Source organism: Agelaius phoeniceus, chromosome 1 (assembly GCF_051311805.1).
Source record: "Agelaius phoeniceus isolate bAgePho1 chromosome 1, bAgePho1.hap1, whole genome shotgun sequence".
Lineage (NCBI taxonomy): Eukaryota > Metazoa > Chordata > Aves > Passeriformes > Icteridae > Agelaius > Agelaius phoeniceus.
Genome location: NC_135265.1, coordinates 131,233,145 through 131,251,004, shown reverse-complemented (window position 1 = coordinate 131,251,004; position 17,860 = coordinate 131,233,145). Strand labels below are relative to the sequence as shown.

At 35.7% G+C, this 17,860-nt stretch overlaps 1 protein-coding gene across 5 annotated transcripts in view; it reads left to right on the top strand.

Moving 5' to 3' along the window:
* The window catches only part of VPS13B (vacuolar protein sorting 13 homolog B), a 434,757-nt gene that overhangs the window by 224,189 nt on the left and 192,708 nt on the right, over positions 1-17,860 (top strand). For all 5 annotated transcript variants that reach the window (XM_077187531.1, XM_077187521.1, XM_077187524.1 and 2 more), the window contains 3 exons: positions 1,913-2,147; positions 11,470-11,690; positions 15,675-15,887. In XM_077187531.1, the coding sequence (XP_077043646.1) occupies positions 1,913-2,147; positions 11,470-11,690; positions 15,675-15,887 (669 nt within the window). The remainder of the gene's footprint in view (positions 1-1,912; positions 2,148-11,469; positions 11,691-15,674; positions 15,888-17,860) is intronic.

Below are 17,860 nucleotides of genomic sequence, written 5' to 3'. Positions count from 1 at the left end.
TTAACCTGTAAATGAAGTGCAAAAACTCTACTGAGTACTGAGATCTGTTCTTCAGAGTGCTTTGTAAAACATGCCCTACAGATCCTGCTGCTGGCGATGTGATGAAGTATAGTATCTCTTCAAGTTGGTGGAATTTTTGGATTATTACCACATGGTTTGTATATCCAGGCAGCATTTGATGTTAATTGTCATAGATGTGTGTATATATATGTGTGTGTGTGTGTGTGTGTGTATATGAAGAATGGGTGATTTTTTTATAAACTGTTTACTCAGCAAATGCATGGATAAAACAATAGTTATACTGCTCCTAAGTTCTTTTGTCATCTATTTATCATTATCCCACAATGATTTGACCTACAACCTATTACTAATAGACCAGAACACGATCTGTGTCAGTGTAAAAATCTTTGCAAATTGACACAGACACTAATTTACCATTAAAAAAAATCCAAATCTGTTACATCTGTAACAATACACCCTAGCTTTTCATTCAGTATAAATAAAGTACACTCAGCAACCTTGGATCAATAAACTACTTATCAAAGATGTAATTAGCTTCATTTTACAACTCAAACAGTTCTAAATCCAGAAACAAACACAAACTTCATGAACCAATGTATTTATTTTTGCAAAATTCTACTTATATTTTTCTGCAGTGAATTCTTGTCAGTTTGTCTAAGCAAAAAGGTACAAAAATGCTGAAATAAAGATGAATATCTGTGTACTTACTAGGCTGGCAAAGTACTTTCAGTGCTGTGGAATTCCTGCTCTATTACAAATCACTATTGTGGTCCTAAAGACTTAATATCCTTCAGGGGAGAGTATGAAGTACAAATCTTGGTTTTTGCTTTTAAGCTGTGCTGTCTTTAACGATGTCAAACCAAAAGAGTGTTACCTAAGTTTGCAGCAAACAAATGTTTTTATCACAGCTACAAATAATATATTGTCCAGCAATTTGTATGCTAGGTTTTTCCAAGCAATGTGAAGCAAGGAACTCAATCACAGCTTGTACTTGCTTAACAAAGCATTAAAATGTGCAGGCTGTTGGAGCCTTTTGCTATCCAGGTGCCAGAATGGTATTTGTAAGAGCCAAGGAAGACTAACAGTCCCCAACTTACATCACCTCTGAGTTAAGAAGTTGTGATGAGTCGAGCTCTTGGTTTGGGCTCACTCTACCTTACTAGAAGCTCCTAAGAAGATGGCAAAATGGTCAGACATGTTCCAGGGCACTGAAAATAAAGAACAAAAAATGTTATTTCCTATGAAACCATATGTACTGCTTCTAAATTGCATTGAAAAGGAGATAAAAGTATCAATTTATTATCATCTACTTCTCTTTGTTTAATGTATACACCTCTCCGTTTGTTTAAAATCAGTCACTTTTTCTCTAAAGTTTGTGTTTTTCATAGTTTTTCTAATGATTACCTTTTTTTGTACATGCTCATTATGTTGCTTATTAAGCAGAGGCAGAATTTTCCCTGAATCAGTTCTTTATAGAAAGTAACAGCATATAAAATGTTGGCTGGTTCTGGAGACTTAGCTATTGCTAACAAAGCTAATGAATGGTAAAAAGTAAAGCTTTCTCATTCAGAATGTTCTCTGACTAAATTGCACTTGTACAAAGCTGTTGAAATGTAGATATATGTATTTTCACTTTATATGGCAACACTTTTCTGATGAATTTACACAGAAAAAACATCCTTCTTCTTTCTCCCCTCCCATAATCATAATTTATGAGCATATATTATTTCCCAGCATTTTGCGTCATCTTTTCTCTTAATTCAACTAGAAGGTAAGACTATTTTCAGTCAACTATGATGGATGAATAACTTCAGATTTTGTATAATATGAATACACAGTGAGGGGGAAAATAATCTATTTCTGAGAATCTTTCTTTGTTTTGTTTTTTCAGCTTGAAGTGCAGTCTTGTTGTGTATTCCTTCCCAATGACAGCCTGCCTTCTCCAAGTACTATTGTGTCCGGTGACATTCCTGGGACTGTGCGGAACTGGTACCATGGCCAGGCCAGTATGCCTGGCACCCTTGTTGTCTGCTTGCCCCAGATAAAGATTATGAGTGCTGGACACAAACACATGGAACCATTGCAAGAAATCCCATTTGTTGTGCTGAGACCCATCCTGGAAGAAGGTAACATGATAAACTCAAAAACCTTACTCTTTAGTTTCCATTTCTGTCATGAAAATTATCCTCATTTTATTTTGAAAACTTCTGATTTCATACTGCTTTTTTTGCAGAATGTTGTTATATATTATTGATGTCTAGAAATACTACTTGTAAGGTTGGCCCCATGGAAATCAACATAGAAATTATCATCAAAGAGCAAGTTCTGTGATGTTTTGTATATTTGAAACTAAAATATTTTTTTACCTTCATTTTTTTTTTATTCAAATTATTTTGTAGCCAATGATCTTGATACAACAGGAAGTGACAGTAAATTGGAAATTCCAAGACAGAAGAGGCAGGTTAGGAATTCCAAGAGGCAGGTTAGGAAAAACTTTTCATCCCACCAAGGTCTTGGATGCAACATTCAGACTGGATGTTAGTTAAACACTTTTCACTGAGTGGTTGGTCTCTGGAACAAGCTGCACAGGAAAGTGGTCATGGCACTAAGCCTGTCAGAGTTCTGGATGCTTTTAATCTTAGGTAGTCCTGCAAGGAGCAGGGAGTTGCACTTCTTGATCTTTATGGGTCCCTCCCAACTTGAGATATTCTATGATTCAATGTAAAATGAGAAAAGAAATACATAAGTAGAGTAAACTGTCAAAAGAAAATAATGAGGCTTTCATGGCCATCCTGACAGGCAACAGTTCTGTGTTCTGTGTTGTGACTTAGGAATTGTAGCAAGGATTTTGTAGAGATTTGAAGAAAAAAATTATAAAGGTTGAGAAAAATGCAGTAGTTCTTATTTGAAAAGCTAATAATTGATAGGGCTTTGAGTTTTACACCAGCTTGAGGGAAGGGTCAACTTTTAACATTCTGCAATTGATCAAGAAATCAAAGGAGGAGATAAGCTGAAAAGGACCTAGCAAGTGAAAACAAGTTGCCAATGCTGAATACTTTTTATTGTGTTTTGGCTTTTTTAACTGAGCCCTTAGAAATAATGAGAATAAATGGTAAATGGACTTGCAGCAGTGTTCTGAATAAATCCTGATGTAAAAATCTTGTTCCATAGATATATATATATATATATACTGGAAATAGGTGAGGCAAATATTCTGAGCTATCTTGAGCCTTGGGTTCCAGGTTTATTTTAATGACTTTTATAAGAGCTAGTCTCACAAGTAAGTTTTGGATTCCATGGAAATGCCAGTATTTGTGGTTTAACCCCAGCCAGCAGTTCTGGCTGAACACAGCCACTCACTCCTCCACCCTGGTGGAATGGAGAAGAAAATCAGGAGGTCAAAAGTGAGAAAGCTTAGGGGTGAGATAAAGGCAGCTTAAAAGATAAAGTTGCAGGTGCAAGCAAAGCAAAATAAGAGATTGATTTGCTGCTTCCTGTCAGTAGGCAGGTGTTCCAGCCTTTCTTTTTGGTTGGTTTCTTTGGTTTTTTGGGGTCAGCTGACCAGGCTGTCTCCCTTACCAGCTCCTCCTATGCCCCCAGTTTACTTGGTAGTGGAGCAGTGTGAGAAGCAGGAAACACTTTAAGTACTGTTCAGCAATAACTAGAACATACCCATGTTATCCACAGTTTTCAGCATAAATTCAGAACAGCACCATCCCAACTACTATAAAGAAAATTAAGTCTATCCCAGACAAAATCAGGGCATTGGTGTACAGTTAGTTCATTGTTGTAGTCCTAAACTATATTATTTAGAAAGAATTCTTGCTGTTTTGTGTATTGATTCTAAGATGAAGAGAGGGAGATGCAGCAATTGTTCCATTGCTTTTGTGACAGCATTTTCTGAGAAAATTAGTCTGTTTTCTCTCTTGCTGCTGAAATATAAACAATTTAAAGGGTATGAAAAATTAAATGGAAATCACATTCAAGAGCTAGTCCTGCTCCTGCCATCTGAAATTTGTTTGGATTTATAACATTGTGTTTCTTCTCCCTTGGATCTGCCACTTATATTGGACTCTCCTCCATTCTGTATTTTACCTTAATTCATGGCAATGGACATAAAATTGTAGTTTTTAGTATTGAAAATCATATTAGAGATGCTGCCAAATGAAAAGGAAAAAAATTTTGAAAGAAAGAGAGAAAGGTATATGTGGTTTTCCTAATAACTTTCAGTAGGAATGATCTTATTTGCTAATCATAGTGACAGATAGAAGATACATTTAACAGAAATCTTTCATTTGTTTTAAACTGATGATGTAATTTAAACCATTTATGAAAGTAAGAAGTCATTTGAGTTTTGTCAGACCCAGATTTGAAGGAAAGAGCCTAGTGAGAGAAAAGAATCCCCCTGCTTGGGATAAAGCCTATGGTAAGGAATTTATTTGTGTGTGGCTTCCTGCTCTGGGAATAATGCCAAACAGAAGTTCTCACAATCTTGATATTTTTGATTCTCTAATGGAACCATTGCCTTCTCCCATGCCAAGACTCCCTCTTAAAGAGATAATTTCAAAGTTTTTTTCACAGCTTAAAGTAACCTTCTTTGCTTCTTCCCCTGTAGAGGTAAATAATTTTTATGGACTTGTATTGTGAAAGTCTCTTAATTGCTTCTGTCTTCAAACAAGACTTCAGGGACAGTCAGACATGTTACCATCTCTCAGAAATTATATTTAGTCAACTGTGCTTTTCCTGATAGCCATTTTTTTGATCATTCTAAAGAAGATATAAGTAAAAGTCTTTTCCACAAGTATGTGTTGTCACTTTTAAGAAAGCTGTGTGCTCACTGATATAGTTTCTTATTACATGAAAGACTAAAAGAGGACAAAAAGGAAACATTATCTTACTGTCATTTGGGAATATTTCAGCCTACTCAGATACTTACTGACCTCAAGATGTCAACATACTGTAAAAATAGCTTCTACACTATCCCACAATCAGGTCTTTCCATGTGTTTACAGAGTTTTGCTGCATCTCTGAGGTAATTTTAGTTTGTAGGAATGCTTTTACAGTACTTTTATTTAGAAACATTATGTAGCTCAGTCATTCTAAATAACTAAGTAATCCCTAAATGGATTTATCTATGTAAAGAATGAAATAATTCCTTTGAACTTCTGTTGAATAAATATAAACATACAATTAAGTAAGGTATTGAATTGCATTATGTATTCTCAAGAGTACAAATTAATCAGACAGAGATCTGTGAGGTAGTATTTATTGAAGATGTTAAAGTAGAATCACCGAATCATAAAGCCTGGAAGGCCAGGTTGGAAATGACCTTGAATGATCACCTGGTCCAAATTTGCATGGCAGAGGGACCCAAGATGACATTATCTAACACCCTGCTCGTTTGCTCCTGGAAGGCTGCACATCTCTAAGGAGGCTGTTCCAGCTAATGATTGTTGTTACTGTAAAAACTTCCTTATATTGATATTAAATCTCTCCCAGTGCAACTTGTACTTGTTGCCCCTTGTCTTCTCTGTTTGACACCTTCTGAAGAGGAAGACCTCTGTCCTACTTGTAGATGCCTTTTATGTAAAACAGTTACTAAGGAGAAAATAAATTGTTAGAAACTCAGTTTGAGGAAAACTGAAATGTTTAGAGAAGTGCTTGTAGTGAGTTGTGACTTTCCGTGTGCATCTAACTTAATATTTGACAATTCATCTATAAAATCTCCAAGTTCCAACCTATAGTGATAGGCTAAAATGTGGTAAATATAGTTGGACAACATATGTTGTTATGGTCAGAACTTCTGGACTGCAAAGTGGTCTTCCAAAAATCTAAACACTTATAACAGGAAGACAAATTGAAGACATGAAGAGAACTTTTTCATAGCTAAAGCACTAAAACACAGTTTTAGAGTAACAATGAAAATTTTTTGTATTGATGAAATCCTCCTGTTTTTAGAAGTTTAGATTTTCAGTTATTTTAGTTATTGATTTTTAATAGTATTAATTATTAATATAATAATGTTCCTCTTTGGAAACATAGTAGTAAATCTTTCATAGTAGTAAATTTTATTAATTCATCTTTTTAAAAATGTTTACTTATGTCAGATACAGTAAGATATAGATCTTTAGGTAAGACAGAGTAAAATACTTTTAGAAAGCAGTGTTCAAAATATCTTAAAATTGTTGTTGATTTTGTTGCTAATTATATTCTCATTTTCAAGTGAATAGCCATCTACTGACATTCATGTGAATCACTATTCCAAATATTTAAATTTGAAAGATGGCTTTTGCTTGTGAAGTAAGACAGATTATATATCTTCCCAGAATTTTGTAACACATGTTGAAACACAATAATCTGTCCGTAAGTGACTTGCAGGAAAATAGGAAATTAGTGTCATATAGATTTCAACCTAAAAGGAACAGTTAAATGTTTAAAGTAGAACAGCAGAATGTTGGCCTCCTTACAAGTTATCATATTGCATTAGATTTTTAAAAATGTTTACCTTTAAATTTATTTTTTTTTATTTAAGATAAATATTTGGCCTTAAAATAGTGTGCTGTTTCATAGAGGGGTCTGTGTGTGACCTTAAAGATCATCTATTTCCAACCCCCCTGCCAAGGGCAGAGACACTTTTCATTAGACCAGGCTGCTCAGAGCCCATTCCAGCCTGGCTGTGAGCACTTTCAGGGATGAGGCATCCACAACTTCTCTTTGCAGCCTCTCTCAGTGTGTTGCTACTCTTGTAGTGAATAATTTCTTCTTTATATCTGATCTAAATCTACCCTAATTTGGTTTATTTGAGCTTATAGTCAATGTCACCATCTGTAATAGTAATTACTGTGTTTAATTTACCTGTTATGAGAATAGCTTGTAGAATTAGTTCTCACGTTGGAAAAGCTGGAGTTATGCAGACCTAGAACTACTGTCCTGTTGCATGACTGGGGGGAAGTACAAGTGACCTAACATGTAGTGACTGCAGTATTTTTTTTTTTAAACATTGCATGTCCCATGAGAATGAGGGCTTTAGAAGTCCATGTAAAGACCCTGCAGTGTGGGTACAGAAGGGGAAATGAAGACACAGTAGTCAGGTTGCTTTTTAAGGATTGCAGTGGATACTAATGGTTAGCCTGGGAATAGATCCCAGAGCACATGCATGATAAAACTTTCATGATCTCTCTCCTACCATTACTGATTTTAAACAAACAAAATTTCTCTTGTGCAGAACTGTCAGCATTGTATACACAACATCATGTACAAATACCACAATTGCAATCTGTTTTTTAAAATAAAGATAAGTACCTCATAAAAATGAAAGCAGACATAACAATTATTAGATTTATCAATGCTGTATGTTATGCATATGGGAAGTCTTATTATGAATATTAATGATTAACTCTAGCAAAGAAGCAAACTGCATCAATAAGTACCAGAGAAAGAGCTTCCACATACCAAATTTTTTTATTCATACATTGGAAAAATAATTCAAAAATTCTGTAGGAAATTAGTCTTTCTAAACTATTGCAAGTAGCAGATTAACACAGTTAATGTCTGATGGTTGGGTCAGTCAACTGCCAAATACCTGAAAGTGGTATTCATAAATTTAAGAAGTTATCAAAGCAGTTGAAATAGTTTAAATAATAAATTTTTAAATACAAATCAGTGATGGTGCTCTACAAAATTAAAAATAAGGATTTATTATAGTAATAGATCAGAATTAATCAGAATCTTCAACCATAGTAGGGGACTTTCATGTGTATATTTTATAATCTTGCCATAATAAATGTTGAGTGTACTGTAGTTCCACTAAAGGCATTTCCAGTTTTCCCAATTTACTTAAAATATTTCATAATTTCATCGATTAAGTGACAAAATAAATAATATATGTAGATTCCAAGGTTAGATGTAGAGAAAATTCTGCAAAATATGGCAATTTCCTTTCTACCAAGAAATCATTCTTTAAATTATGGGAAAATCCTATAAGCAGTGTTGCTTTTGATGTTTAGAGGCTTTGAATTATTTTTTAAATAAAACAAATTTGGAAATGAATGAAGGTACATTTTTAAAAAAAGAAATAAGATATAGGTACAAAAACAAAACAAAGATTTATCAGGTGTACAGTTCCAATGAAGTGTTAGAACAGGCATAAAGTGTATATGGAGCTGAAGAAGTGGTAACTGATGACATTAGGGGAATTTCATAGCTGTAAATTCACTGTGTCTTTACTACAGTATTTTTTCAACATACTGCAGTTTCTGTAAATTGATAAAATTTTATCATTGTTTTCCCTTTAAGGTAGATATTGTGTGCAGTCTAGTAGTGCTACCACTGTTTTTTTTCCATAGATATTCTTTCTTTCTAATCCATGAAGTATAAACTATGTTAATTTACTGTAGTGGTCACAGAGAAAAACAAAGTTCATATGTAATAATTAGAAACATGTCATTGGAGTTGACTTTGCATTTGAATTTCTTCCAACTATTACAATTATTTTTTTGTATTTCTTGGATGACTGAACTTGGAAAAAAGCATGAATTAATTGCTTCAAAACTTTTAATCTGCAAACCTTTTGAAAATATTTTCAAGTTTCTTTGAACTGAATTCTTCAGTATGTAATAGCTTCAAAATAAACTATTGAAGTTTTCAGTTTGTTCTTAGGATGAGATACAGAGTTTTCTGATATATACTTTTGGCGATATAAATGTATTGCTGAAGCCACCTGTGGAAGAAAAAGTAGAAGTCTTACTAAAATAATATGGTAAAAAGATGTTGGAATAGAGCTTTCTTTTAATTGCAAAACCCTTCCAGTTTCTTTCAATGGTCACAGTTAACAGTTGGTGCTATTTCTTGGTGTTCTTAGCGTTTCTCAGCAGGACATTATTGACTGTAGGTCACACCAGGCAGCAAACACACTCTTCATATATTGTTTAAAAGCACTGGTTTGAATTTTTTATTGTCCCAGGAGACCCCAAGGGGCCCAACCCAGTGTACCTTTGTCTACCATTTTCTCCTCTGATTCTCAGGACTGGCTCCCATGCTTCTGAGGTATTAGATTAATTTGGACTCTTTATCCATGGCTTAGGCCAAAATTTTGAAAAATAAAACCTCATACCAAATAACTTTCTGAATTTTCCTGTGGGAAGGAGAACTTTTCTCCTTCTCTGTTCTCCCTGCAAAGATGAAGACTGTTTCAGGCATGGCTGAGGTTTGTGGATGCTCAGCAGCCTGCTGTGTCTGGATCTGGCACTTCATCCAGCTGCTTTTACATTACTTCATATTGGGACAGGCAGTTTATTTTGGTGGATTGAAAATTCACAGGGTGGGCACAGACTCTGTGTTGTTCAAGTTGTGACAAAAAGGCCCAACTTCCTCAGTAGGAAAGCTGACAAATGGGATGAAGATTTTCTTTAAAGAAAACAAAACCAAACAAAAGAAACCCCAAAGACCGCTAAAATATTATGTTCTTATACCTGTGAAGAGCAAAAACCTGTATCTGTTTCAAGTAAAATTAGAATTATCCACATCTTTTGATTGCCTTATTTTCCTCACGTATTTTGAGCATTCTTTGAATTTTGGTTCAGTGTTTCTCCCAGAGCCTAATTTTTTTCCTCTGGGACCTGGCTATCATGTGTGAGATTGTATTTGCTTTACATGGCAAGGTTTTGGTAATGGGGTGGGCTGCAGGGCTGACATCTGTGAGAACATTCCAGAAGCTTTCCTCAAATCTAACAAAACCAGTTCCAACTGGCTCCAAATGGTCTTTCCCAAGTTGAATCTATTCTGCCCATGAACAGTAACAGGTGAATTATTTCTCCCTGTCTTCCAGCCTTTTGTTAAATGTTCTCTCCTAGTCCAGCTGAGTAAGGGGAGTGAGAGCAGCTGTAGTGGGTTCCTGACACTCAGCCAGGGTCAAGCCACCACAGGGATTCTGTTTTAAGTCCTGTAATCTGTGTGCTCAAGTCCTCTCAACTCTAGCTGGTAGAACCGTTGAAAATTTTCCTTTACCAAAACGAGTTCTGTTGACCCTTTAAAGATCTACCTGAATAGTTCTGTGATCCTGCTTTGGAAACATTTATGTTTCATCTATTGACAACCTAAAGAAACTGATTGTGCAGAAGCTGTAGGCATTTTGTTGTTCAGCTGTGCACTGCCAATTCCCTCAGTGATTATTATTCTTGATAACAATTCCTGGTAGGATGCCAGGAACTTCTCTGGGTAGGCTTCCTCCTAAATATAAGAAATTAAGTGCTAAATATATGTCCATAGATGTTGCAGTGTGATGTAATAGCCCGTCTCAGTATCCCGGTCCTTTCCCCAGGTGTGCCAATAACCTCTCCCTTCCCCTCCCTTGCTCCCTGCTTAGTGCTGTCAGTCAATCTTGGCATTCCAGCAGGGGCGTCGTGTGATCGGCAAAGTTCAGAAGATGCATCTCAGCTCTGGGGACATTGGGCCATCCAGGTGTCATTTGTCCCCTGACACTTCCCCCCCCTTACCTGGTTGGTGGGACCCCTACCCCTTCCCTCTCCCTGGGGTTAAAAGACACAGCAACCACGCGGTTCTTGGTTCTGTTGGAGCTGTGGCTGCATTCAGAGGCCTCTGTGCCAGGAATAAAGCTCTGGATCGAAACCCTCCAGCAGAACCCGACTCCCTTTCCTTCACCTCGCCTAAAGCCTTTCCACCAGAGGTAAACCTGAGCTCCTGCTTGCCTGGACTTGTCCCAAGTGCCCAAATGCAGCATCCAGCTGGCCAAAGGTGTCTCTGAGGTGAAACCACCACAGCTGCTGCCTCTGGTCAAGCAGCAAGGCCCAGACAAGCCCAGGCAGGTTCCATCTGGCAATATTGGTATTTAATTCCAATACATAATAATTTGGTTTTAGAAAATCCATCATCTTGGAAGTTTAAGTGAGGTGGTGGAAAGAGCTGCCCTATGAGCATTGGAATAGGCTTCACTCTGCAGCACCACTGTATTGAGATGCAACCTGTAGACTTTTAAAGGAAAAAATTCACTTTTTTAGTATTACAACCTGTAAATAGATATGCATATATAATAGAAGGAGTTGCCTCTGAACTGTATCCATATGCTGAAAAAAGTGGGGAGTGTTTTCTAGATATTCCTCTGTTTGAGGAAAATTATATGAAGAAGAAAGATTTCTTTACAGACTATGTTGTACATGTTTGTTCACAGTTTGGAGTTAAAATTCCCAATGGATTTCAGTTTTTAGAAGTTGTAAAAAATTTATTGCTATTGTTTAGATTTTGAAGTATAGCATGGAAATAATGGTTGAATTATATTTATGAGAGTTTAGGATCAATTTAATGGTTGTGGATTGCACTTGCTGACTTCTAAGGTGGTTTAGAATAAGGCCTTTGCTAGTTTTGTGAAATTAATACCCTACTCTTTATTAACTAATTGTTTAACTGTTTAACACCCTTCTTTTTAATCTCTAGGCGATGCTTTTCCATGGACAATTAGTCTGCATCATTTCAGTGTATATACCCTTCTTGGACAACAAATGACTCTTAATTTGGTAGAACCAATGGGCTGCACTTCTACTTTAGCTGTGACTTCACAGAAACTGCTTTCTTCAGGGCCGGAATCCAGACACTCGTTTGTCGTCTGCCTCCACGTCGACCTTGAGTCCCTTGAAATAAAATGCTCCAACCCCCAGGTTGGTACATTTAATTGATTTATAAAAGGAAATTAAAAATAACTTGATTTAAGTACGATTGATCTGCATTTTCATGAAGAGGGGCTCTATCTTAATTTTTTTTTAACTGGGCCATCAAGATCAAGGTGCTTAGATTGAGATTTGCTTTGAAGCTTTCTCAACTTCTGTAATTTAAACTCTTTTCCAAATGTAATAGCTGTAGTATAAATGCATCTTTTGGCTGATGGAGTGAAATGAATTGCAGATGTACCATTAAATGCTATGATACTGTTCTGCTGTCACTGTGGATTCTTATATTGAAGTGGTTTATGTAGTTTTTTTGCTACATTTTCATGGAACTAACGTTTCTTTGAACATAAAGTGTCTTTTAGGCAAACAATGGTATCCTGCAGTAAAAGGAAGAAAAAACAGATGAATTCATGTAAACAAAAGTTACCACCTAATTTGTTTTTATTAAAAGGAAAAGGTGTTCTTAGATTTTTTTTCAGAAGGCTCATCTTGTATTTTAATTACTTGGACCTAGTTTGCTGTAATTTCAAATATAGTAGGTATTTAATAATATTAAAAGTGGAATGGCATTGTTATAAGTGCAAGTCCTTCCTAAATGTGAGTTGAGAACTAAGAAAATAGAAAAATACAATATTTTTCAAGTATTCCTGTTAAAGTTTAATTAAGTAATTTGTTTTACAAACTGTAAGAAAATATTTCCACTAAAAAACTGAAACTCTAAGCTACATATAAATTATATTATGTGCATAGTGAACTGTTAAAATGAAGTTGTAATATGGAATATTAGATCAAATGTTGTTTTCTTAAAGGGTGTCCTTGTACACTGTGATGTTATTGACTTCCTGAAGTATTCTAATGACTGAAAGGATGCAGAGAAATTATTTGAGTTTACTAAAGGTTCTGGAAATGTCTTTTCTCCTTTACATGTGCCTTGCTTGTCCTTTCTTCTTTACTTATGCAAAAGGGAAGAAAAAAGGCAATCAGTCTTCTTGAACCAGATGTCGAAGGATAGAAGATGAAAAATGCAAATCCATAAACAGCATTTGATAGTCATAAATTCACAGTATGAAATTTGATCCCTTACAGTGACAGGCTGTATTTTTTCTGTAGATGACAGCCTCAAACTAGGTGAATTTTGGTGAATTTGTTAAATGGTAGCAAAGGTGAAGTATTATATGTATATGACTATTATGATTTAATGTGAAACCATGTTCTGATGGTTGTAAATTCAATAGATACTTCCAGTGTGCAAAATTGCCAGAATGTTCTCCTTGGTTGTAGTTTTCAATTTTGTAGTAATATGTTATTTTTAAAGTATAAAATGCTGTAACATATTGAGCTTTACAGATTTTGCCGAGTAGTCAGTGGAGTCTTATTGAGTTATGTGTGGTTTTGCTGAGGAGAGAGTGGAAGCAGTGAGAGGGGGAAGCCTTTTTTAACAAATACTGGCAGTTACCCTTTTTGTCCTACCATTTTTCTTCTCTTAAATAGTGTGTTCTAAAAATAATTATTACATATGCTCAAAAATAATTAGAAAGGAGAGAAGCCTTACACTTATACTTGCCCTTCTCATATAATCAGAAATGTATTTGTAAAATATTGAGATTACACATTTGAAAACACGCAACCAACAAGAGGAAAATCCTTCCAATTTAGTCAGTAACAACCAGTGGAATGAAATAAAGTGCGTTAAAAATAATTTACCAAAGATGTGACTTTATCAAAGTTTTGAAATTTTATTTACATGTAGACACCTGCCATCTTTTTTGTTTTAATGAGGCTTTATTGTGAGGGTTTTTGGTATTTTCACCTTTTGACATAACTCTGTGAAAATCATCTCCCTCTAACAGAAGTGTGGTTTTTTGTTTGCTGAAGTTATATCGCAGTTGTGACGGCCACGATACACAGAGTATCACCATGCAATTTCAGAAGGCTTTAAGCATTTGCCCATACAGAGTAAAATCATGTCACTTCAGAAGGCTGCAAGCACCTGCCCTTCTTGTTCTTTAGCCCAGCCTTTTATACCCCTCAGTGTTCATGCATTGCTCCTCTGTGCCCTCTGTTCCCTTTGGTGATTGCTCGCCACTCATTGCTTTCAGTACTGTTCATCTGGTTTTCCCAGCTGTAGCCCATTGGGGATGAGGCTTGGCCACAGCCCCATTCCCAATTACAACAAACCATGTACCTACAAACTTATTTTGTCCCTAGCTTCAGAATGGGATAGAGTATTTTGATCATACTGCTTGGTTGGCTGGTTGCTGGTGATGTTCATAGACATGGCTACTGCTGTGTGAAATAACCACTGTTTTAGAGTGGCTGGAGAGATTCTAGCCTGAGCAACTTAAAAAAGTCTCCCTGACAAGATAGGTAATTATTAGCTGTAATGATTATGACTTCTGCAACCCCAGTAAGATTTGAACCTTTCAGTGTTGGATTAACTGATGACAAACCTCTTCACCTTGTATGTAAACATATCTGTAAACACAAGTTCCTTCTTTTGCATTACTTTCTGCCTTTAGGAACAATAGCATAAATAATTTTCTGAAAGCCCTGCTTCATTAAAACATAAAAACATAGATTACGTTGTCTTTTGGTTTCTTGGAAAAAAACTGGGACATGGGGAAATTGCTGTCTTGTATGATTTGGATATCTGCCTGTATCCTGTTAAATTTCTAGAGATAATTTTGCCAGCAAAGTGTCAGCACCAGTTAATGTTATATTAGTCAATCAATTGGGTGGACGTTACATTAGTTAGTTGCATTAGGACATTAGTTGAGCTTCCTGCATTACATGGAAAAGACTCGGGAAAACTTAGAAATTTGAATTTGGTAATTTAAAGGTTACCAGTGCCTATCAGAGTGCTACAGACACAAAACACTTTAGAGCATAACTGAAGGAGTTCTTCACCAGAGCCACAGTTGTTTGGCTGTAGATTGCTCTGTATATGAAGGGGAAAAAAAATGTACTGTGAAGTTTATTTCCTCTAAGGAAAATTCTGTCAAAAGATTATGTGACCTGTTCTGTGTAAACCTTGAAACTTCAAAAGAAAATCCAAGTTGAATTAAGAAGGTTTTTATAAAATTCCAGCATTTCACCTCTTAAGAAAAGACTGCACCATGTACTTTGAGACTTCATCACACATTCTCACGCACAAAATCAAGTACTGTTTTATATCAAATATAGATTGACAGCAGTGTTTTTCTGCATCTGTTCTGCCCACATAAGAAGCCAGCTTCGTAGAGCAAAAGTGTCCTGAGGCTTAAAGTTCTTATAAATATGAGAATTTAAATTTTTTATAATGGCAACTTTGGTATGGTATCCAGCTGTGAATCTGCTTATATATTATTTTCAGTTTTCACTGACCTTTTTTTATACAGTATATTCCAATATGTTGTCATACAAATTCCATGATTAATGCCTATTTACAAAAACTTATGTAAATATCTTAGAACTGAGTCAAACAATGTGCAAGTTAAACAGTGTGTTTCTAAATATTGGAATGACATATGCCGGGAGACTGTTGAGTTTGGTAGTGAATATTCTTCCAAAGCCAGATCAGTTTCACATGCTGCAAGGGATCATTATTTTAATAGAATTGGAGTGATTAATTCTGCATTGTTAATATTTTATAAAGTTTACATGACTTTTCCTAGAGACAGTATCTATATGTATGAAATATATGCTAAATTACCTTTGCTTAATTGTTATAATTTTTGTTAGTAAAAGTTGTACAAGACCATGTTACAGTTTTTTTTGAGCTATGTGCCATATGTTTATGCAAAGAACAGATTATTTTTATCAAAGTCAATATACTGTAAATGATGTTAATTATTTTATTTGCAATCAGAACATTCTAAATGGTGAGAAGTTCAGTTCTGCTATGTTCTAAGTCTCAGTGGAGGACTTTGATGATTTTTTCCTTCACCTTGTTAAGAAAAGCTTCATCCTAAAATTAAGTTTCATTTTTTCCTTTAGGTGCAGCTTCTGTATGAACTGGCTGAGATCACAAGTAAAGTTTGGAATAAGATTCAGAGGAAAGGAGTTCTATATCAATCTGTATCTTCTGTCTATACTGAAACCATGACAGGACCTGTTCCTCCTAGCTCCCCAGTTAAAAGTAGCATTGGTACCATTCCACCAGATACCAGCACATACAGTCCATCTGCTGACATTGGAACCACTACAGAGGTATTTTTATTTCTTAAAAGAATGTGTTGTGTGAGTTCTGACCTACAAAATGTAGTGGTGTGCAGTCAAGGAAGAATCAGAAAAATCAGAAAGAGTAGTAGAGTCCAGGTGGCTTGCCCCAATAAACTAATGAACAGTACTTTATTACTTATTTTGGTGGAACAAAAGGGAGAAAAAAAAATTTGCTTTATTGGGCTATATTTATTATTTGTTTTTATTGTTTCTCTTTGAAGTGAGTGTGTATTATCTTGGGGCAGAAAACTGTGGTTAGTGTGTTCAGGTCAAGAAGCATAAGCCATTTTTCAAGTCCAGAATTAGCAGAATAGTAAGTGTTGTTTTGAAAATACCTCTGATACCTGTGCTGCTTGTGAGCTGTTCCAGGTAGTCAGCCAGTCACTCTGATGGCTGGTGAGTAGAGAGCTGCTGTGTGTAAACTGCATTGGCAACCAGGAGAGGTACTGGGCTGTGAAGGCTTCCAAAGTTAGCATTGCACCCAGCTGTGTGCTCACCCCACCTCCATCCAGCCACTGTTGAACCACTGTGCCATCTATGACCTACTCCTGGAGCTCAGTCCAGTCCCCTGTCCCAGCTGTCCATGTCTCACACTGCTTTTGTGCCTCTGTCACACGAGCATTTGGGATGCATCTTCAGATATAAGATTGGCCACTTAGGTTTGTGTATTTCTGCTTCCTTAATTTATAACACTGTGTAACTGCCTGGAGAGATCTGGTACCTGATCATAGTGTCAGAGTTTGCTTGAGACTGTAAAATATTCAAGGCAAGGGGAGGAGTCCCCTGCCACACTGAGGAAAGCAGGCTAATTCTTTTATCAGCATGAGTGCCATGTTAAACTTCACCCATGAGTACCATTGGCCAGAAGTCACCAGGTAGCTGCTATAGAGTAGAATGGGTGATCACAGGAAGCTTTGCAACTGCACAGACATAGTATTTGTGGTTTTCTTAGTGCCCCTGTCAGGTTTACAAGTTAAAATAGTGAGTTGACCTTCTTTATGCTTCAAGAACAAGTCAAAAATGTGTCAGATGAATTCAAGGTATACCAAGGTATCACATGTATTCAGTGCTTTGTTTTTAACATAAATCTGTAAGAATGTAGGGAGACTTTTCTGAATGTCTGGCTTTCAGTCTCAGGATAGCCCCATCACCTTTAGGGACACCTCATTGAACAGTTCTGGAACACAAGCAGATATACAGTAATTTGGATTCTGATTGCAATATATATTCAGCATTTGGCCAAGACTGTCTTAGCCCTCTGTATAGTTTATATTATTTCTCAGGTTTGGAGAAGATGAAATGGTGATTGCTGGTGCCTACTTTTATATACATTGTACACACACCCCAAAGAAACAGCTGACATTAAAAAGTGTTTGGGCTAGAGTTTCAGTTCTTAAGTTGTTTCACTAAAATGTTTGTAGATTATTTGAATAGCCTTGTGTTTGGTGTATGTCTACATGTGCATGATTTTAATTGTGAAAAATATTGCCATGGATACAGAATTGAAGGTAAGTAATAATAGTAAGAAAACAATATGGTCACAAAAATAGTGGTTTTCTCCCTACTTACATCAAATTAATTTCTCATTACAATCAGAAACCACCAGCTTTATAAATAACAATTTGTTTTTGATCATCTATATAGACAGCAGTATTTGGAGTACATATTGTACTTGGAGCATTAATTGAAACTACTCAGTGATGTTTTAATCCATATGTTACCGAGATTATTTTAGTAATATGGGTCCAAGTTCAGTGTTCATATCCTACCCTTTTGCAAAATGTTCTTCATCATTTATTTCATTTTCTTTGTATTCTCAAGAAATGTTATACACTGGCTAGAAAATTTCTTCTCCTAAAAATTGTAAATTATCTAAATGAAATTCAGTGAATTAGTGAACAAGGGACAATATTAGAATAGATTAATTAAATGATAATACATATTTCTGTAGGTTTGACTTG